The 23131-nt window shown below is 42.6% G+C and overlaps 1 protein-coding gene across 3 annotated transcripts in view; it reads left to right on the top strand.

Annotated features, from left to right (window-relative positions):
* Positions 1-23131, top strand: part of CCDC112 (coiled-coil domain containing 112) — a 46744-nt gene that overhangs the window by 4084 nt on the left and 19529 nt on the right. For 2 of the 3 annotated variants that reach the window (XM_047876080.1, XM_047876067.1), the window contains exons 1-2: positions 10797-11080; positions 22446-22567. In XM_047876080.1, the coding sequence (XP_047732036.1) occupies positions 10964-11080; positions 22446-22567 (239 nt within the window). In that variant the 5' untranslated portion in view covers positions 10797-10963. Of the gene's footprint in view, positions 1-7359; positions 7367-10796; positions 11081-22445; positions 22568-23131 lie in introns of those variants that run through there. The other variant, XM_047876071.1, reaches the window with a different exon arrangement.

The following is a 23131-nucleotide window of genomic DNA, read 5'->3' as shown; positions in this document are numbered from 1 at the left end:
CACTGCCAGCACAGAGCCCAATGTGGGCTTTGAACTCACAAACCGTGAGATCATGAACGGAGCCAAAATCAAGAGTTGTATGCTAACTGAGCCACCCGGGTGCCCGGGAAGATTTTTTAAAAATCAAATGTGGATGTTGAAATCTATCAACTGCATCATCTTTGCAGAAAATCATACAATTCTTTTTTCTCTTTTAATCTATTTTATCAGCCTGAGTTCAGTTGCAGGAAATAGAAAGGGATTTAATACAGGGAATCAAGTGCTCACAAATTGGGAGGGCGGGGGGAGCAGGTTCTAAGAATAATTCCCAAAGCCATGCCAAGAGATGGGCTCCCTCCACCATGGTCAGGAAGCCATGCTCCCATCCATTAGCTCCAGGAGCACACCGTCTTTTTTTTTAATGTAATTAAAAAAATTTTTTTTCATTTATTTATTTATTTATTTATTTATTTATTTGAGAGACAGAGAGCACAAGTGGGGAGGGGCAGAGAGAGGAGACAGATTCCAAAGCAGGCTCCAGGCTCTGAGCTGGCAGCACAGAGCCCGACGTGGGGCTCGAACTCACAAACTGTGAGATCATGACCTGAGCTGAAGTTGGACACTTAACCAACTGAGCCATCCAGGCGCCGCCAGGAGCACACTGTCTTAATGTAATCTGGGAATGAGGCGTTGCTGCCAGAATTATCTGTCGCCTCTGGATCTCAAAACTGATGAACTGATGCTGGACCGTTAGCTCCACTGTTTCACCACGTCTGCTACAATCAACTCCAGCAAAACGGGTGCCTCAGGCACCACCTCTTTCCCTATTTAATTGAGTTCTGAAATCGAGTTTCACACAAGTGCCTCTGATGGGCGAACATAACATACATTGAGGACCCTAGCTGCAAGGGACTCTGGGAAATGAGGATTCCCGAGCTTACCAGTCTCCGCAGTATGGGATGGCACGCCAAAAAGAGACTAAAATAGATGTTGAGTGAGCCAACCAAATAAACCCAACTGCTTCCTACCATAGTGAGTGATCCTGAATTATTCTTGCAATGCAATCCCGGGGGGGGGGGGGGGGGGGAGCTGTTTTCCCTTTAATTCTTCTAAGGTGCCCCTGGATTCAGTTTCTGAAACTGCTGAACGTTTTTTGCGTTCAATGTTCATAATTGATTTTTGTCAGTAATTTTCTTTATGCTACCTGTCAGTTTTTGGTAAGCATACGTCACTTTTACTACCAGAATTGTGAAGCTTTTCTCTTTTGTCTCTGTTCTGGAATAATTTGAAAAGCATTAGAGCCTATTTAGTTCCTAAGATTTGGTTAAGATCAGCCTGTGAAGTCCTCTGGAATAAGGAGGACTCTCCTTAAGGATCCAGTCCTCTGGATCAGCCTGTGAGGTCCTCTGGGCCTGGTGTTCTTTGGGAGTCTACCATTGTAACAATTTTTATCCTTTTTCTTAGGTTTTTAATAGGTAATTTTTAGATTTTTATTTTACCAATTTTATTAAATTGTATTTTCTTAATTTTTTAAATGTTTATTTTTGAGAGAGGGAGAAAGACAGAGCGTGAGCAGGGGAGGGACAGAGAGAGAGGGAGACACAGAATCCGAAGCAGGCTCTAGACTTCTGAGCTGTCAGCACAGAGCCCAACACGGGGCTTGAACTCATGAACTGTGAGATCATGACCTGAGCTGAAGTCAGACGCTTAACCAACTAAGCCACCCAGGTGCCCCTATCAATTGTATTTTCTTAGAAAAACTATTCATTTCATCTGGATTTTCAAATTTATTTGCAGACAATTAAGCAAAATAGTCATCTATGATTTTTTTTTAATTTTGCTTTGAATTTTATAGTATGTATATTTGTGCTTTTTTAATCAGGTTAGCTAGTAGTTTAGTTTACCCTTTTTTTTTTAAAGTTCATTCGTTCATTCATTCGTTCCTTCTTTCATTCTGCGTTGCCAGCACAGAGACCAACTCGGGGCTTGATCTCACGAACCATCAAGAGTTGAACACTTAACTGACTGAGCCATCGGGTGCCCCTACCCTTTTTAATTGATAAATGTATTCATTGAGATCATTTCTGTGATTTTAATTTTATTGTTTTCTGCTTTCACATTTCTCAGTTCATTTTTCCTTCTTTCCTTTTGGTTGTTGATCTTGCCTCTGTCTTCCTGAGTCAGGTGGTTAATTAATTTACTTTTATTCTTTCTTATTTACTAATATAATGTTTAGCTCCACAAATTTGCTTCTGAGGATTGCTTTAGCTATAATCCCTGGGTACTAATATGTAGCATTACCAGTGTTTTTTGTAATTAAATGGCAAATTTAGTTTTGATATCTTCGTTGACTCTAGACTTTTCTGAGAGTTTTTTAAATTATTTTTTAATTTTTTTTTTAAGTTGGTTCCATGCCCAACGTGGGGCTTGAGCTCATGACCCTGACTGAGCCAGCATGCTCTACTGACTGAGCCAGCCAGGCACCCCTGGACTTCTTTTAGAGTTTTAAAGCTTCAGGTCATAGGGTCTTTTTGTCTTCTCAGTTGATTTGCTTTCTGATCAGAGAATTATGTTTGTGTTATTTTTTTTTCAATGTTTATTTATTTATTTGAGAGAGAGAGCGTGCATGCAAGCAGAGGGAGGGGCAGGGAGAGGAAAAGGAGTTCCAGACAGGTTCTCCACTGTCAGGGCAGAGCCCAACGTGGGGCTTGAACCATGAGATCATGATCTGAGCTGAAATCAAGAGCTGGATGCTTAACCAACTGAGCCACCCCGGCGCCCCAGGTCTGTGTTATTTCTGCTTTCTGGTATTTATTGAGGTTTTTGTGGCCTACATATATGGTCAATTTTTGTGAATGTTCCATGAGTGTTAAAAAAAGAAGTATTATTTCTTTTCAGTGAACAGAGTTCAATATATGTCAGATCTAGCTTATAAAATAGATCATTTAGTCTACTCTATACTGAAGGCTCCAGGCTCCAGGTTGTCTCCCCATGGCTTGGCAGTCTTAAATGAAAAGAGTGGTTTTGCTATAGGAGTCTGACAGCTATGATCCTAAGAGAGTGAACATCCCTGCCTCCCAAGCTATAAACCAGTCCTTACAGAAATATTGATAGGCGGAGGAAACAGACCTACACAAGCAGTCATTCACTTATACTGGCCAGCAGCCAGGTCAAGCACACGCTTGGACATACATATTTGTACAAAACCAAAACCTTTCTGTTTTCCCTTATTTTATCCTTGATTCTACCAAGATTGCCACCAGGTACTTCGCGCATAGTGATCTATAACAGCCTGGGAGCAGCCTCTCGATACCGCCTATTTTCATGCCCAGATTGGGGTGGGACATCCACTTCTGCGTATATCCCCGTCCTTGGCACCTTGGCTTGGTATCTACAGTCTTTCCTTCACCATAGCCCTAACGTTTATAGATCTTCCTTCCAGTGTGAGCAAGCCGTAAAATGTTTCTGTGCACGTCACTAGACATTTATTTTGTGTTATGTTTTACAGGCACCAGTAAATGTTAAACTGGCATTATCAGGATTATCTCTGCTTATGTGTAATAAAAATCCAAAAAAAGGAGTGGTTTTAAAAATAGACGATTATTTTTCTCACATAAAAAGAAGCGCAGGAGGGCACCTGTTGGGATAAGCACTGGGTGTTGTATGGAAACGAATTTGACAATAAATTCCATATTAAAAAGAAAGAAAGAAAGAAAGAAAGAAAGAGCGCAGAGAGAGCCAGCATACCTGTTCAAATTAATACATGAGAATTATTAAAAATTTCCAACATTATGGAAGTCCCAAACATTACTTGGTATTTTCTTTTTTATTTTCTTTTTTATTTTCTTGATGTACAATTGTTTAACTTCCACACTTACGTCTAGGGCTATGCTTTTTGTTGAAAATTCTCAAGCAAGAGTAAATACGTATCGAAAAGTTATTTCATTCCTATGAGCTAGAAGTTTCTGAAAACTTTCCTAGAAACCCAAGGAAATACAGAGATGACATACGAGTTTAATTTTCTATCGACCTGCAAAAGAATGACCCTACAATAACTTTTTCTGAAATTCATTTTTTCAGAAATGATGGATTTATGCTCATCACATAGGTTGAAATTCGCAGGGAAAAGTGTTCTTTGGGGACTAAGTGGTGTAGTCATAAAACTACCAAATGGAGATTTTTCATTTCCCTGAGGTTGATGTGAGGGTTGCCAACCTAGGACTGCCTGCAAAAGAATAAAAAACACCCATTCAGGGGTGCCTGGTGGTTCAGTTGGTTAAACGTCTGGCTTCAGCTCAGAGCATGATCTCGCAGTTTGTGGGTTCAAGCCCCGCATCGGGCCCTACGCTGACAGCCCAGAGCCTGGAGCCTGCTTCGGATTCTGGGTCTCCCTGTCTCTCTCTCTCTGCCTCTCTCCCACTCACACTCTGTATCCCTCTCTCTCTCAAAAATACATAAGCATTAAAAATTAAAAAAAAAAACAACACCCATTCAAACACAATTGATTATCTTCTTTATTTTCCACTGGCCTTTAGAAAAAAGTAGTCTGCAAAACAGACCTGGAGGTTATTGTGGTTTAGGAAAGTAAGTATTAATTATTAAGTCAGATCCAGGCTCTGTAGTTGGCTCTGTCATATTCAAGCCATATTATCTATAAAAGTTTGTTAGGGGCGCCTTGGGTGGCTCAGTCAGTTAAGCGTCTGATTTTTTGATTCCAGCTCAGGTCATGATCTCACAGTTCATGAGTTTGCACATGAGGTTGCACTGTCAGTGCAATCCAAGCCTGCTTGGGATTCTCTCCCTGCCTCTCTCTCTGCTCCTCCCCACTTGTGCTCTCTCTCACTCTCAAAATAAAGAAATAAATGCATGTTTTAAAAGTTTATTCATTTATTATTTATGAGAGAGAGAGAGATAGAGCACAAGCAGGGGAGAGGCAGAGAGAGAGGGAGACACAGAATCCAAAGCAGGCTCCAGTCTCTGAGCTGTCAGCACAGAGCCCTACTCAGGGCTTGAACTCACAAACTGTGAGATCGTGACTTGAGCTGAAGTCGGACGCTTGACTGAGCCACCCACTCCAACTTTATTTACACCAAGGGGTAGTTATGAGATTAATGAGAGTGTTTGGTACACAACAGGCAATCAAATGTAAGGATTATTATTTTCTAATACATGCTCACACTTTCTTCTTTTATCCAGACCTGCCCTCACTCTTCCTTAACAGCTATATCTTTTTTTTTAATGTTTATTATTTTTGAGAGAGAGAGAGAGAGAGAGAGAGAGAACAGGGGAGGGGCAGAGAGAGAGGGAGACACAGAATCGGAAGCAGGCTCCAGGCTCTGAGCTATCAGCACAGAGCCCAATGTGGGGCTCGAACTCACAAGACAGCGAGATCATATCCTGAGCCAAAGTCAGACACTCAACCGACTGAGCCATCCAGGTGCCCCTTAACAGGCATATCTTAATTGGATACCTCAGCTTCTCCATCCCTTGGTGGAGCTATTCTAAGGATTGTTCTGTGACCTTCCTTAGGAGATCTAGGTAGAGTTAGTCCAACTGTCCACAGCAATAACTAATAAAGCCTCTTTTTAGGGTTTTCTCCCTTCCTTCACTTGGCTTCCTGGGACCACAGCCCAAATAAGGTCCCTCCCTTTGCTCACGTCCTTGACTCATGATCTGATTTCAGGGAAACTCAAACTTGCAGTCCTCTTCCTTCTTTCTAGTTGGAATATAAATATGAGAATTGGAAGGGAAGCTCTGACATGATCTCTGTTTGCAGATAATATCGTAGCATAAATGGAAACCCTAAAAGAATCACTCTAAAAATAAGACCAAAATTAAGAGAATTGATTCAAGCAGCAATATAAAAATTTAACAAAAATCTATTATCTTCACATATTCAAATTCAAAGAATAACTAGTGAGATGATATGAAAGAAAGGAAAATCACACTTATAGTTGCAATAAAAAACACAGGAATAGGGGCTCCTGGGTGGCTCAGTAGGTTAAGCATTTGACTTCAGCTCAGGTCATGATCTCACAGATTGTGGGTTTGAGCCTCATGTTAGCTGAGCTGACAGCACAGAGCCCGGATACTGCTTTGGATTCTGTGTCTCCTTTTCTCTCTGCCCTTCCCCTGCTTGTGCTCTCTCTGTCTCTCAAAAATAAATAAATTTTTCTTTAAAAAGCTTCGGAATAAATTTAAAGGAAAATCTTCACTCTTCAAAGATGCAAACGTAGGGGCGCCTGGGTGGCTCGGTTGAGCATCTGACTCTTGGTTTTAGCTCAGGTCATGATCTCACAGTTCATGAGTTTGAGCCCCACATGGGGCTCTGTGCTGATAGGGTGGGGCTTGCTTGGGATTCTCTTTCTCTCCCTCCTTCTCTCACCCCTCCTGTTCTCTCTCTCTCTCAAAATAAACAAACTTAAAAAAAAAAAAAAAGAGGAAGATTTCTGTGAAGTGATACCAAGTGAGTTCCCAGAGATATTATTAGGTGAAAAACGTAACATGTAGAGGATTATATACAGTATGTGTTATGAGTTGAATTGTGTCTTCCCAAGAGATGCTGAAGTCCGAACGCCCAGTACCCGTGAACTTAGTTGGAAATGGGACCTTTGCAGCTGTAGTCAAGTTAAGATAAGGTTATACTGGATTAGGATGGACCCTAATCCAATGACTGGTGCCCTTATAAGAAGAGGAAAATTTGGACACAGAGAGCCATCATGCTGGGAGAGCCCATGGAAAGATGGTAGCAGACGCTGGAGTAATGCTTCCACAAGCCAGGGAGCACCGCGGCTTGCCAGTGACCGTCAGAAGTTGGAGAGCGCCATCGGACAGATATCCCCTCTGAGCCCCAAGAAGGGGCTTCTAGCTTCTTGAACTGTGAGAGAATAAGTTTCTTTTTTTTATTTTTATTTAAAAAAAAAATTTTTTTTTTTACATTTATTTATTTTTGAGACAGAGACAGAGTATGAACGGGGGAGGGGCAGAGAGAGAGGGAGACGCAGAATCGGAAGTAGGCTCCAGGCTCTGAGCCATCAGCCCAGAGCCGGATGGGGCTCGAACTCACGGACCGCGAGATCGTGGCCTGAGCCGAAGTCGGATGCTCAACCGACTGAGCCACCCAGGCGCCCCGAGAATAAGTTTCTATTGTTATAAACCACTGAGTTTGCGATACTTTGTCACGGCAGCTATAAGACAATACAATATGCTACATGTTTTTGTAAGAGAAAGGAAATATATATATATATATATATATATATATATAAGATTATACATATGCCTACATAAGTAACACATATATGTTATATATGACACACATATGACACATGTAAGATATATAGCACATAATATATATGTTATATATGTAGGCATAGGTATAAGTGTGTGTGTGTGTGTGTGTGTGTGTGTGTGTGTGTATACACTCATTTTTGCAGAAAGAAATGTGAAAGGCAAGCCAGAAATTAATAAAAATGTTTACATGTCGAGGATCATTTGAAATGGCACGGAGAGGATGTGTTAGCAAGACTTCTTTAAATAGACCTTGTCAGATCATTTTGGCTTTACATATGTCACATATGTTTTACATCTCTTTAAAAAAGTAAACCAGAAAGAAAATAAAAAAGAGGAAGCACTGAAACTGAACACAAATACAATCGAAAGAACCCAGCTATAAACAAATTGATGCCATAACCATAGAGAGAAAAGACAGATTTCAGTAAACCGTCTCTGTGCGGACAGCTCAGAGCCTGGAGCCTGCTTCCAATTCTGTGTCTCTCTCTCTCTGCCCCTTCCCCACTTGTGCTCTGTCTCTCTGGTCTCTCGAAAATAAATAAACATTAAAAAAAAAAATACTCTGATGGGATAGCCAGTGCAGAACATAGTCTAAGGACAAAAGAACTGCAAAAATTTCACTCAGTGGGTTGACTATTAGTGGAGATAGTGGAACTGTAATTTGAGAGTATGCAATTTTTGCGAGAAAAAGCAATTAAGTAATATGTTCGTGGCCTAAGGAACCAAGATTTTCGGTATGCGAGAAAGGCAAATCCAAAAGAGGTTAAGGAAAGACAAACCTCTGATATTAAATTAGAATTAGTGCAAAATGCAGGACAATGACACCGTGTAATAACAATATATTTTGTAGCTTTGATCACTGAAAGGGGCCTGGAAGTGAGGACCCAGGCAGCTTCCTAATCTCACTGCAAAAGCCTGCTCTGGTTTTCTGTTTATGAGATTCTTAATCATTTCTTGGAATTCTCCGTCCTGATAAACCACTGAAAGCCTTCAACATAGCCGGCATCTTAATTGTTGCGCGTATATTCCCTTAGAGTGTCCACCCATTCCTGTGTTGCCCCTTGCAGAGACCACTGAATTGAAATTGTTGATTGGCTGTTTTTCCCCTGAGGCTGCCAGATTTTTCTAGACTAACAGCAACAAGAGCTCAGGCGGTGCTATAGCAACAGACCTCATTTGGGACAAAATGTAAGTATATAAATGACACATAATTTATATACTTAACAGGGAAAGGAGAGAAGATCCTCTGGTCTCCCCACATCTACCAACCACCTTGTGCTGAAACACTCCAGTCAGGAAGAGTCCACACCCCAGGGCACCTGGGTGGCTCAGTTGGTTAACTGTGTGACTTTGGCCTAGGTCATGATCTCATGGTCCGTTGGTTCCAGCCCTGGGTCGGGCTCTATGCTGACAGCTCAGGGCCTGGAGCCTGCTTCAGATTCTGTGTCTCCTTCTCTCTCTGCCCCTCCCCTGCTCATACTCTGTCTCTCTCTCTCAAAAATAAACATTAAAAAAATGTTTTGTTTTTAAATAAAAAAAGGTCAAACACCGGCCTTTTCACTTGTGCCCTGGGCTCCAGGGCACAAACACCCTCTACGAGTCCTCACCCTGGGAACACAACACAGCAAGGATCACACATCTTCTCTGGTCACACATTTTCCAGCTAGCACCTCATTTATCTGGTCACCTGCATCACACAATCTGTGAAATACCTGTCATTTCTATTCCTCGCCTTCGATATCTCCTCATCCCTCTCAGCGAGGCTTTGGTCCTCACCATCCCGCTGGTGGTGCTCTTGTCCAGTGGCCATGGCCTCCCCGTTGCCAAATCCAACCATCATTCCCTGTTTTCATCTCACTCACCTCCCGGGGAGCAAACCGCACAGTTGATCATTCTCTCCTTCTCAAAACATGTTTTTCTTCCAAAGACTTGTGGTTTTTCTCCCTTCTCTCCTTCTGAGTCTCCCTTCTCCTCCTGTCCATGGTCACCTATGTTGGAGGGCCCTAGGACTCAGTTGTCAGACTTCAATCTATACACTCCCTGTGTGAGCTCATTCAGAGTTATTTAAAATATTTTCTAAATGCAGATGAAGGCCAAAGTCACATCTTTAGCTCCAGTCTGCCTCCTGGGGTACAGAAACATTTATCCACCTACCTGTGTAATTTCTCTATCAGGATTGTCCCTGGTCAGGATGCCTAGGTTTGTATCCTTATCTGTGAAATGGAGATGATAATACTTAACTGGGTTACTTAGAACAGTGCAGACACAAAGTAAGTACTCAAAAAATACCCTATTTGTTTACTTGTTTAAATTGCCGACTAAAAGTTGGAAGGAACCTTGTGTGTGTGTGTGTGTGTGTGTGTGTGTGTGTGTGTGTCTAAGTCTACACTGTCCAAGTCTACGATGAATTCCAAAGGCCTAGAACAGCCCTTGGCATCTAGAAGGAGCTGGATGTTGATTAAGTGAAGGGATGAATGAATGAATCCATTTCTTCAAACAGGCGGTGCATTCCACTATGCTTTGACTGGAGGGATCATCTGTGGCCTTTTTCCACCTCCCTGACACAGTATCTTTGGAATCTCTTTTCTTATTGACCAAGTGTGGCATTTTTGCCTCTGGTATCTGACAGTGTGCAGAATGCCCTGTTTCGTTTCTTTTGAAGTGTGAAATAGAGTTTATTGTTCAAGCCCATAAATAAGTGCTTTTTCATTTTCACTCAGTTTTACCAGTGCTTTGTAGAAACCTAGAAGGAAGTTCTACTATGTAAAATATCTCTGTACATCTATAGGTAGAGCTGTATCTATATATGACACGAATAGATTTGACAGTAAAAGGGGGGTCCGGAATCAGAGGTGAATAAGGGGATTAGCAAGATTTTGCTGAACGAGTGTAGACAAGTGCTGGGTCAAAGTGTACACAAACCCGCAGGCATAGTGAGGCTCTGGCCTGTAGCCCCGCCCCGCACTCAGGCCCCGCCCCCTGCCCTCCACCCCGCCCCTTGCTCCGCCCACACCTGTAATCCGGCCGCGCCCTGAAGATACCCAGGTCCCTCCCTGCCTGCACTCTGGCCCAGCTCAGTCCGCATTCCGGCCCCGCCCCGCATCCCGCCCAGTCTCCACCTCCACCCTGCCCCACACGGCTGCTAGGGGGCGCCTCGGTCCCGCGCTCTGGCCCCGCCCCACACCTTGACCCGGCCCCTGCCTGACCCACCCTGCGCACTGGCCCTAACCCATCTCTCGACCCCGTCTGCGCTCCAGCCAGGCCAGAGCTCCTACCCCACCCTGTGATCCAGCCCCGCCCAGCTCGGCCCTTCCTTGCATCCCGGCCCAGCCCAGTCCAGGCCCTGCCCCACATCTCGGCCCTGCCCAGCCCTTGGCCCCGCCCCATGCTCCCCTTCCCCACCCTGCTCCTCGGCACCGCCCGCACCTCGGCCCCGCCCCATGCCCCAGCCCCGCCCTGCCCTCGGTCCCGCCCTGCCCTCAGTACCCACCCCCTGCCAACCCCGTGCTCCGGCTCCGCCCTGATCCCCGGCCCCGCCCCACATCTCGGCCCCTCCCTGCCTCCCGGCTAGGTCTTGCTCTGCTTCCAGAAGAGCTCCGTTGCACGGGGAACGGTCTGCAGGACCAGGAGCTCCCGTGGCCAGAACCCTCTGGCCCGGGTGGCCGCTGCGGCCCGAACAGCTTGGCGAGGAAAGATGGCCGCCCTGACGACGGTCGTGGTGGCCGCGGCGGCCACCGCGGTAGCCGGGGCTGTGGCGGGGGCGGGCGCGGCCACCGGGAGCGGCATGGGAGCAGCGGCGGTGCCGCAACAGGTAAATCGAGGAGGGCCGGAAGCCTCTCTGGCGGCGAGCGTGGGCCCGAGGGGATGTGGGTGCCGGGGGCGGGACGGGGACCCGGCCCTCGCCGAACAGGTGTCCTAGGCGGCACAGTCCCCGAGGCGGGAGGCGCGGTGTTAGCCTCCCTTTGCTCGCGGTCTGGCCCACGCCGGGCGTTGTGCGCTTTTGGCGTGTGCGTTTATCTGCTTTTACAGAGCTACCTCCATGTGGTTTCGGAGTCGAGGGAAGACCTGGGTGGAAGCCCTGGCTCTGTCTCTTCTTAGCCCTGTGAGGGGAACATATTCTCTCCGCGACTCAGTGCCTTCTCGAAAAACTGGATCTGGTCATTGTATCTTACCAAGCAGTGGTCCTTATGTGTGGGAAGGCCCTCGCACAGTGCTTGGTTGGAGAGAGATTCGGTGCCAAGTAATTGGTGGCTGCTTTGTTATTGTACCTGCGCCGGGAATACAAGGAGGAATAAATATGGGGTGGTCCGAGGCAGATGTGTTTCCAGAGATCTGCATATAGGACCCCTTTCTCTGCAGTGAGGACCAGAGGGTCCTCGGGAATTATTGGATCCAATTGCTTAAGCCAAAGCCCTTAACTGCGCTCGTTCTCTCACAGCCCACACCCAAAAGCATGGGCAGTTCCTCCATGTTCTAGCTGCGGAATAAATCCAGAATCCCACTCTTAACACCTCCAGTGCCACTGCCCTTGTCCCCACCATCATTTCTCCCTGGCTGAAATACTTTCCTAATTGGTTTGTGTTCTAACAGCCTTGCCTTCCTAAAGTATTTTCAACAGCCAGGGCGATTCAGGCCAATAATGGCATTCTTCTGCTCAGAACCCTCATAGTAAAAGCCAAGGTCCTTATCATTGTCTACAGGGCCCATGAGTTACCCCCACCATCCCCCTTCTTCTCTTCTTCTTCTCTGGACTTCTTCTCCAGTCCCCTGCTGTGAGTTGGCTGCAGCCATCCTGGCCTCCTGGTTGTCCCTCAGACATTCCTAGCACTCTCCTACTTTATAACCTTTGTAATTGCTATTCCCTCTGTTTGGAATGCTGTTCCCGGTCTGTTCTATGGCTAACTGTGTTCCTTCCAGGTAACTCTGTTCAGATGCCATCAGCTCAGTGATTCTTTTCATAACCTCCCAAAACCGAATCTCTTTAGTTAGCATATGCCCTATTCCCTTTCCTGGTTTTATTTTGCTCCATAGCCCTTATTACCGTATGCTACCTTACATATTTTCATTTTTCTCCACACGTCCGCCCCCACCGTGGGAACGTAAGCTGTATGAGGGCAGAAACTTTTGGAAGTTTTATTCACTATTGTGTTCCCAGGTCCACTATCGTGTGTAGTCCTGGAACATAGTAGGCACTCCCTAAATATTTGAGGATCGATCCAAAACTGAGGGAAGGCTGTTGTGAGCTGAGGACAGGTACCATCATTTTCTTCCTCTAAGGAAATACAGCGATTATCTGTCTTTACTTGTATAAGCTCAGGAAATTCCACCTCAGGCAAATGTTTTCACACAGCAATTCTGTTTATTATTCTAACTCTGGCCCAGAGATCTCGGGCGGGGGGGGGGATGTAAAATTTATAAAAATACATAACACAGAAAATATTTATTGAATAATTTTTAAAAATTTGTTTCATGCGTGATCCTAGTAGTGTAGCCATCTTGCTGGCTTTTTCCATGAAATCTTTCTGGCTCATTCTAGTTCAAAGTGATTTGTTCTCTAAATTCTTATAACCATGTTTTGCCTCCTGATTTGCATTTCTCACAAGTTGCCTAATACTGTTAATTGATGAGCCTTTTTATCACGCTACCATGATGATCCCCAGAGATTTGCCTTTCCAGGGGTTGGATCAGAGCCACCTGTGGAGCTGTTTCAGGTGTTTTATCTGTTCCCGACATTTAGCGATGTCTTAAGACATTTTTGGTTGTCACACCGGGGTGGGTGCTGTGTGTACTACTAGTGGGCCCAAACGAAAAATTATCTAGTCCAAAATGTCAGAGTGTTGAGGTTGAGACACCCTGCTTTATATGCTCTCATCACTTGGGGGAAGGGTAGAGCCTCACAGTTGATGATGACAGCACTGATAGAGTAGAATCCAAGGGTGTTTGGACTTTTAAAAAGGAATTACGGTCACTGCCGTACCAAATTGTGAGGTTTTGGAGGATTTTAATTATGTGTTACCCATCTTCGTACTTCCTTCAGTGTACCACACACGTACCTATGCACACAGATTCTCAGCCTAACACTGAACTTGAATATTTGTCATATGATTAAGTGAATATTTCTAGTGACTCTAATAGTAAAACCAACTAATGCTTTCTTGAAGAGACATAATTTTCCTAATGACAACCTCATGATGTAGGAGAGGTTCACTTAAATATCTAAAATTCCTCTCTGGGTCCATTAGGGCTGCCGTGGCAAAATACCACAGACTGCGTGGTTTCAACAACAGAAATTACTTTCCTCACAATTGTGGAGGCCAGAAGTCCGAGATCAAGGTACCACCAGTATTGGTTTCTGGTGTGAGCTCTTTTCTTGGCTTGTAGACAGCTGCCTTCTCATGTGTCCTTACATGGCCTTTCCTCTGTGCACATGCAGTGACAGAGAGAGATCACCAATGTCTCTTCCTCTTTCTTTTTTTTTTTAAATATTTTTAAATGTTTATTTTTGAGAGACAGAGCATGAGCGGGGGTAGGGGCAGAGAGAGAGTGAGAGAGACACACCTCATGATGTAGGAGAGGTTCACTTAAATATCTAAAATTCCTCTCTGGGTCCATTAGGGCTGCCGTGGCAAAATACCACAGACTGCGTGGTTTCAACAACAGAAATTACTTTCCTCACAATTGTGGAGGCCAGAAGTCCGAGATCAAGGTACCACCAGTATTGGTTTCTGGTGTGAGCTTTTTCTTGGCTTGTAGACAGCTGCCTTCTCATGTGTCCTTACATGGCCTTTCCTCTGTGCACATGCAGTGACAGAGAGAGATCACCAATGTCTCTTCCTCTTTCTTTTTTTTTTTAAATATTTTTAAATGTTTATTTTTGAGAGACAGAGCATGAGCGGGGGTAGGGGCAGAGAGAGAGTGAGAGAGACACGGAATGTGAAGCAGGCTCCAGGCTCTGAACTGTCAGCACAGAGCCCGATGCGATGCTCGAACCCATGAACCTCGAGATCATGACCTGAGCTGAAGTCAAACACTCAACCAACTAAGACACCCAGGTGCCCGGTCTCTTCCTCTTCTTATAAGGACACTAGTCCTTTTGGAATAGGACCCCACCCTCATGATCTCATTTAACTTTAATTACCTCCTCAAAGGCCTTATCTCCAAATACAGTCACAAAGGGGGTTAGGGCTCCACTATATGAATTTAGGAGGGACATAAGTCAGTCCATAACGGTTCCTTTATGTTATTTTGGAGAAATTCTCTTTGAAGTTTTAGAAACAGTTTGTATCGTACTTTATTCTACAACCTCCTTAGGGTGTGGAACCCTATAAATTTCTTACCCGTAACAAAAAGTAATAATGTCACCTGTCTATCCTTTCTAATATCTGTATATTATTTCCTCACCGATGCCTTTCAGCACTGAATACCACAGATCTGTCTACCCTCCTCTCAAATGCCGTTTCCCTCTTAATCAGTTTAATAGACGAATGATGAGTTTTTAAAGGTATCTGTAACAGTATCACACTAGCGTATGTCTCTGCTTTTACCAGGAAAGCGCTGTGTCTTCTGTTTTGTTTTGTTTCTTCAGTGAACTTCCCTCTGATGGCCTAAACATTATGGCCTTTGGCTGCTTGGAGTAGTCCTTTGGTAAGAAGCACATTCCTTCTCTGACTTTAAATGATTACTCAAAAGGGATTTCCTCTAGACAATCACACACATGCTGGGCACCTGGGTAGCTCAGTCTGTTGAGCTTCTGACTCTTGAACTCGGCTCAAGTCGTGATCTCACTGTTCGTGGAATGAAGCCCGCCCCCCCCCCCCCGCCCCGCCCCGCCCCGCCCCGACTCCATTGGGTTCTGTGCTGGCAGTGCCGAGCCTGCTTGAGATTCTCATTCTGTTTCTGCCCCTCCCCTGTTCGCATTTGCACACTCTGTTTCTCAAAATAAATAAACTTTTTAAAATATTTATTTACTTATTTTTTTTCAACGTTTATTTATTTTTGGGACAGAGAGAGACAGAGCATGAACGGGGGAGGGGCAGAGAGAGAGGGAGACACAGAATCGGAAACAGGCTCCAGGCTCTGAGCCATCAGCCCAGAGCCCGACGCGGGGCCCGAACTCCCGGACCGTGAGATCGTGACCTGGCTGAAGTCGGACGCCCAACCGACTGCGCCACCCAGGCGCCCCTATTTATTTACTTTTGAGAGAGACAGAGAGAGAGATGAGTCAGGGAGGGAGAGAGGGAGACACAGAATCCAAAGCAGGCTCCAGGCTCTGAGCTGTCAGCACAGAGCCCAACATGGGGCTCTAACTCACGGAACACGAGATCATGACCTGAGCTGAAGTCAGACGCTTAACCGACTGAGCCACCCAGGTGCCCTAAATAAATAAACTTAAAAAAAAAAAAAACAACCTTAAAAAGGAACACCTGAGTGGCTCAGTTGGTTAAGCGTCTGACTTCAGCTTAGGTCATGATCTTGTGGTTTATGAGTTTGAGCCCCACATCGGGCTCTGTGCTGACAGCTCAGAGCCTGGAGCCTGCTTAGGATTCTGTGTCTCCCTCTCTCTTTACCCCTCCCCTTGCTCACCTTCTGTCTTTTTCTCTTTCTCTCAAAAATAAATAAACGTTAAAAAAAATCTTAAAAAAAAAAAAAGAAGAGAAAATCACACACATGCATAGGGTTATGTCCGTGTTCAGGTGTGGTAGGCGAAATCTTGGCTCTCCAAGGACATTCACATTCTAATCCCCAGTACTTGTGACTATGTGACCTTACATGGTAAAAGGGACTTGGCAGATGTGATTGAATTACTGATCTTAAAATGGGGAGATTATCCTGGATTAAATGGTTGAGCCTAATGTGTTCACCAGGGTCCTTATAACAGGAATGTAGAAGGACCAGAGCCAGCAGTAGGAGATGTGACAGTGGAAGCAAGAGGAAGAAGTGACGTGAGAAAGTGGCATGAGCCAAGGCTGAAGGTAGCTTTTAAGGACCTAAAGGAAGTATGGAAGTAGATTTTCCTCTGAAGCCTTCCAGGAAGAACACAAACTTGTCCACACCTTAATATACACTTGGCTTCCAGAACTGGAGGAGAATAAATTTGTGTTAAGCCAGGGAGGTTGTGTGAAAGTGATTCGTGGTGAGCTGTTACAGTAGCAGTAGGAAACTAATACACCAGGGAAGGGCGTGAGAAGGCCCTATGCTTTCATGGTTGGCCAACCTTGAAGCTCCGTGCAGGTGACGAGTGAAGACTAAGGTTGACTTGTAAACTCTCCGTCTGAGGGGTGACAGTATGTCCTGCCACGCACACAGACCACGTCAGCAAAGGCTGGGAGGCAAACTGGTTCATGGCATCTAGGAAACATTCTGACCAGCCAACCGTCCGGTGACAGCTAACTGCCTCACAGAGTACAGACTTCACAGGATTAGTTCAGGAAGGTGACTAAACAAAGGGCAACAACAACACATGTTGGGCATGGAAGAAAATCTCGTATTCAGAGCTACCAAATAATACATTTTTTAAAAGTCAAGGGGTTTTGTGTTTTGTTTTGTTTTGTTTTACCAAAATGACATTTTTAGTGGAATGAAAAGAAATTGACAAATATTTGGAAGGAGAAGAAATTGACAAATATTTCATGAAGAAAACATGTTTAAAAATATTTAGGCTTCTCATTCATAAATATGGTAGCTTTTTTTTCATTTCCTAAAAAAAAAAAATCTACTTTTAATTTTAAGTATATTTTAACATCCTTTTATACTTTTCTTCATATAGATTTTATATATTTTTATTAATTCCCAATGTTTTGTTCTTGCTGTTAATAGGATATTTATATCCCATTCTCTCCAAAGTTACTCTTTCTTTTTTCTCTTTTTCATTTATTTATTTATTTATTTATTTATTTATTAAAAAAAAAAATACATCCAAGTTAGTTAGCATATGGTGCAACAATGATTTCAGGAGCAGATTCCTTAATGCCTCTTACCCATTTAGCCCATCCCTCTCCCACAACCCCTCCATTAACCCTCCGTTTGTTCTCCATATTTAAGAGTCTCTTATGTTTTTGTCCCTATCCCTGTTTTTATATATTTTTTGCTTCCCTTTCCCTGTGTTCATCTGTTCTGTGTCATAAAGTCCTCATATGAGTGAAGTCATATGATATTTGTCTTTCTCTGACTAATTTCGCCTAGCATGATACCCTCTAGTTCCATCCACATAGTTGCAAATGGAAAGTGAAGGTTTTTTTTAATGTTTATTTATTTTGAGAGAGAGAGAGAATGTATGCAAGTGGAGGAGGGGCAATGAGAGAGGGAGAGAGAGAATCCCAAGCAGGATCCAGTTCAGTGAGGAGCCCATAGCAGGACTCGATCTCTTGACTGTGAGATCACCACCCGAGCCTATATCAAGAGTTGGGATGCTCAGCTGACTGAGCCACCCAGGTACCCCTAAACGTCAAGTTTTTAACAAAAAAAATTATGAGACATACAAAGGAAAACTAGATAAAATAATAGACAAAGACTTTTAAATAAGCAGTTTCATTTATTTCTTTTTTATTTTTAAGTATAATTTATTGTCAAATTGGCTTCCATACAATACCTAGTGCTCATCCCAACAAGTGCCCTCCTCAATACCCATCACCCACTTTCCCCTCTCCCCCACCCCCCCATCAACCCTCAGTTTTTTTCTCTGTATTTAAGAGTTTCTTATGGTTTGCCTCCCTCCCTCTCTGTTTGTAACTTTTTTCCCTCTTCCCTTTCCCCATGGTTTTCTGTTAATTAAATAAGCAGTTTTAAATTATTCAAAAAACTAAAGGAAACCATGGCTATAGAACTAAAAGAAAGTATGAGGATGATATCTCACCAAATTAAAAATACTTATAAAGAGATTTAAATTGTTTAAAAAAATTAAATAGAAATTCTGGAGTTAAAAAGTATAAGAACTCAAATGAAAAGTTCACTGAAGGGGCTGAACATCAGATTTGAACTGGCAGAAGAAAGAGGAAATGTGAAGATAGGTCAATTCAGATTATCCAGACTAAGGAACAGAAGGAAAAAAGAAGAAAAGTGAAAGAGCTTCAGAGCCCCATGAAACACCATGAAGGTTGGACTGAGAGTCTCAGAAGGAGAAGAGAGAAATGGGGAGGGGCAGAATATTTGAAGAAATAATGGCTGAAAACTCCCCAAATTTGGTGAAAAATATTCTACATATTTTAGAGCTTGATGAACTCTGAGTACATAATGAAATAATCAAAGAGATCATACCTAGACACATCATAATCAAACTGTTGAAAAACACAGACAAAAAGAAAAAAATCTTGGGGCGCCTGGGTGGCGCAGTCGGTTAAGCGTCCGACTTCAGCCAGGTCACGATCTCGCGGTCCGTGAGTTCGAGCCCCGCGTCGGGCTCTGGGCTGATGGCTCAGAGCCTGGAGCCTGTTTCTGATTCTGTGTCTCCCTCTCTCTCTGCCCCTCCCCCGTTCATGCTCTGTCTCTCTCTGTCCCAAAAATAAATAAACGTTGAAAAAAAAAATTTTTTTTAATTAAAAAAAAAAAAAAAAGAAAAAAATCTTGAAAGCACCAAAGGAGAAGCAACTGAACACATATAAGGAATCTTCAATAAGATTAACAGCTGACTTCTCATCAGAAACCTTGGATTCCAGAAGGCAGTAGCATGATGCAAAGTGCTGAAAGAAAAGGACTATCAGTCAAGAAATCTATGTCTACCAAAAGTATTCTCTAAAATGGAGAAATTGAGACATTCCCAGATAAACTAACAGACTTCATTTCCAGCATATATGCCTTACAAGAAATATTAAAGGAAGTCTTTCAGACTGAAATAAAAAGACTACATAGAAATTCAAATCTACTTGAGGAAGATTATGAATAAAGAGTACTGGTGAAGTAAGTGGAGAGGTAAATATAGAAGTCAATATAAACATTTTTTTGTTTGTAACAAACTTTTTTCAGAAAATACAGGAGAGAGCATTTTTCAACTCATTGTGTGGAACCATTATGATTACCCTGATACACAATCAGGCAAAGACATTACAAGGAAGAAAATAACAGACTAGTATTTCTTAATACAGATGTGAATTCCCCAACAAAATATTATCGACCTAAATCTAACAACATACAAAAAGGATTATGCACCATGGTCAAATGAGATTTGTTCCAGACATGCAAGGTTTGTTCAACATATAAAAATCAATCAGTGTGATAGAGTATATTAATAGAATAAAGGACAAGCCACATGATCATTTCAGTAGATTTAGAAAGAGCAACTGACAAGATCTGACACTGTTTCATGATAAAAAATATTCAACAAACTAGCAATAAAAGGGAACTCCTCAATCTGGTAAGGCATCTATAAAATGCCCACAGCTCACATAATACTTAATGACAAAGGATTAAAAGCTTCCCCCATAAGATCAGGAACAAGACAAGAATGTACATTCTCACCACTAATTCACTGGAGATTCTAGCAAGGGCAATTAGGCAAGAAAAACAAACTGGAAAGGAAGATGTGAAACTATTCGTATTTGCAGGTGACAGGATTTTGTATATAAAAATTTTTAAAGAATTCATGTAAAGACTACTAGAGCAAATAAACAAATTCAGCAAGATTGAAGGATTAAAAAGCAGTCAACAAAAATCAGTTGTAACTCTATATGCTAGCAATGGACAGTTCAAAAATGCAAGTAAGAAAATCCATTTACAGTAGTATCACAAGAAGAAAATACATAGGTATGAATTTAACAAAAGAAGTGCAAAACTTATACTCTGAAAACTGAAAAACATTGTTGAAAGAAAGTAAGGAAGACCTACATCATTGGCCATTTCAGGTTCATGAATATGAAGACTCAATATTGTTAAAATGGCAATACTCCCCAGATTGATTTACACAGTCAGTGCAATTCCTATGAAAATCTCTGTTGCCTTTTTATGCATAAGTTGATAAACTGATCCTAAAATTCATATGGGAAATGCAAGGGATGCAAAATAGCCAAGACAGTCTTGAAGAACAAATTTGGAGGACTCCCTACTTTTGATTTCAAAACTTATTATGAAGCTTCAGTAATCAACAGTGTGGTACTGGCATTAAAGAGAAGACATACAGATCAAAAAGAGTTAAGAGGTAAACTCTATGTTCATGGGCAATTGATTTTCAACAAGGGTGTCAAGATAATTCAATAAGGAAAGAAGATGTTTTTCAGCAAGTGGTGTTGGGACAACTGGATATCCACATACACCATATGCAAAAATTAACTCAAAATAGATGGAGACTGAAATGTATACAACTCTTTAAAAAGGTGTAGGTGTGAGTCTTCATGACCTTTGATTGTTTCTTCTATATGATATTGAATACACAAGCAAATACATTATCAAAATTGACAGCATTTGTGCTTTGAAGGATGTTATCAAGAAAATGGGGGTAAAATGTGCAAGTCTTTTATCTGATAAGGATATATCCAGAATATATAAAGAATGTTTCCAACTCAACAATGAAAAGACAATCCAATTTTTAAAATGAGAAAGTAAAACATAGAGTTACCATATGATCCAAAAATTCCCTTGCAAGGTGTATGCCCAGGAGAGTTAGAAAACATATTCATACTAAAACTTGTATACAAATGTTCATAGTAGCATTATTCATGTTGGCTAAATAGTGGAAGTAGCCCGTTACCCATCAACTGATGAGTAGATAAACAAAATATGGTAGATCCATATAATAGAATATTATTCAGCCATAAAAAGGAATACAGTACAGATATATGGTACAGTGTGGGTAAATATTGAAAAGATGCTGTGTGAAAGAAGCCAGACACGAGAGGTTGCACATTGTATGATCCCATTTATATTAATTGTCCAGAACAGACAAATCCATGGAGTCAAAAATAGATTGAATGGTGGCCAGGGGCTTGTGGGGAAGGCAGGTGGGCAGTGACTCCTAACGGGTATGGGGTTTCTTTTTGGTATGATGGAAATTTTCTGCACTTAGATAGTAGTGATGTTTGCACACATTTGTGAATATACTAAAAACCCTGAATTGTACACTTTAGATCGGTACACTGTATGGTAATTTGAACTATATCTCCACGAAAAAAATATTTCCTAAATTCTTTACTTTTGTTTTGTCTGCTGCTAGACATGTAAAGGCTTGTTTCCTTTCTCTCTCATCTCCTACATCGATCTGTCAGCAATTCCTCTTGGTTATAGACCCAAAATGTATTTAGTTTTCTTCCTTTTATATCCGCCACCGCAGTGGTCCTAGACACCGCGGTTCCTCATCTGTATTGCTGCACCAGCTACCACCTCGATCCTTCTGCTTCCAGTCTTGCTTTACCTCCACCCCCACCTCCCACCAGTTTATTCTCCAAAAATGGCCAGAAAGAGTTTCTTAAAAAATTAAATGTATCATGGTATTCTCCTGCTCAAAACCCTCCAGTAAACTCCAGAATCCCCCCCCACCCAAGTCACTTAAAATGCCAATGTGATATACCTGCCCATCTGCCTTCATCTTATACCAAGCTCTCCATCTTTTCTGATATCATGTTGCCCTTTCTCTGCTGAAACCAGCCTGAGGTCTTTTCTTGCCCTGGGGCTTTTTCACATTCTGGGCCTCACCCTGGGACCTCTTTCCCTACTGGCTGGTTCCAGTCTTCAATGTCATCCCCCCAAATAGAACTTCTGTGGCCATTCTAATTCTAACTGAAAAAACAACCTTTTGACCCATTATCTCTATCTCAGTACTTTTTATTTCCTTAGTAGCACTTATTGCAATTGGTGATTTTTTTTTTTATTATTGCTTGTTTACTCTTTTCTTTTTAAATTTGTTTCCCTCACTAGACTTTAAGGCTGGGGCCATATTCATGTGGGTCATCATTGTTTCCCTGGTGTCTCGTGCACCACAGGTCACATCGTTAAGTGTTCAATATATATTGCTAAATGGCTGAATGGAAGAATTAGATCTTTCTCTAGGAATCCCTGGAGACTTAACATTTCCTACTCAGTAATTCAGCATTTTAAGGTAAGATATTCCTTCTTCCACAAAATATATTTCTAAAAATTAAATAAGATCAGCCCCCATGTTATCCCCTGAGAGAAACTTCATTATTGACGTTATGTCTCTGAAAGAAACTCTGCCTTCACCTCTTACCCTAAATTTGGTTTTGTTCTCCACGTAGAACGATAGCTGTCTTGGTACTTCAGGTGGGATTCGTCCTTTTCAGCTTCAAAACTGGAAGCAGAAAGTTAATCGGACAAAAAAAGCGGAGTTTATACGCACAGCAGAAAAACTAAAAAATCAGTAAGTATAAGAATGTTATCTTCAGTTAACATAACAAGCCATTTTATTGTGGACAGTCTAAAGTTGATTCTACTCCACCCAATCCCATCCCACATTAAATTACAAAATTCGAGGCACCAGCTTTTTCAAAGATGAACAAGAAAAAGGCAGGAGGTATGAAGTACACAAATTGTTACAGACTGTTTAATATAAAGTTTAAGTAGAGCTATTTCAATTTCATCTACTATTTTGAATATGTGTATTTCAAGGGAAACAAAACATTTATTTCTTTTTAATTTTTTTTTTCCAATGTTTATTTATTTTTGGGACAGAGAGAGACAGGGCATGAACGGGGGAGGAGCAGAGAGAGGGAGACACAGAATCGGAAACAGGCTCCATGCTCTGAGCCATCAGCCCAGAGCCCGACGCGGGGCTCGAACTCATGGACCGCGAGATCTCGAACTCACGGACCGCGAGATCGTGACCTGGCTGAAGTCGGACGCTTAACCGACTGCGCCACCCAGGCGCCCCAACATTTATTTCTTTAGATTGCACATATCGGGGGCACCTGGGTGGCGCAGTCGG

The sequence above is a fragment of the Prionailurus viverrinus genome, chromosome A1 (assembly GCF_022837055.1).
Source record: "Prionailurus viverrinus isolate Anna chromosome A1, UM_Priviv_1.0, whole genome shotgun sequence".
NCBI lineage: Eukaryota > Metazoa > Chordata > Mammalia > Carnivora > Felidae > Prionailurus > Prionailurus viverrinus.
The sequence above is the reverse complement of the archived record's forward strand: the minus strand, read 5'-3'. Positions and strand labels throughout refer to the sequence as shown.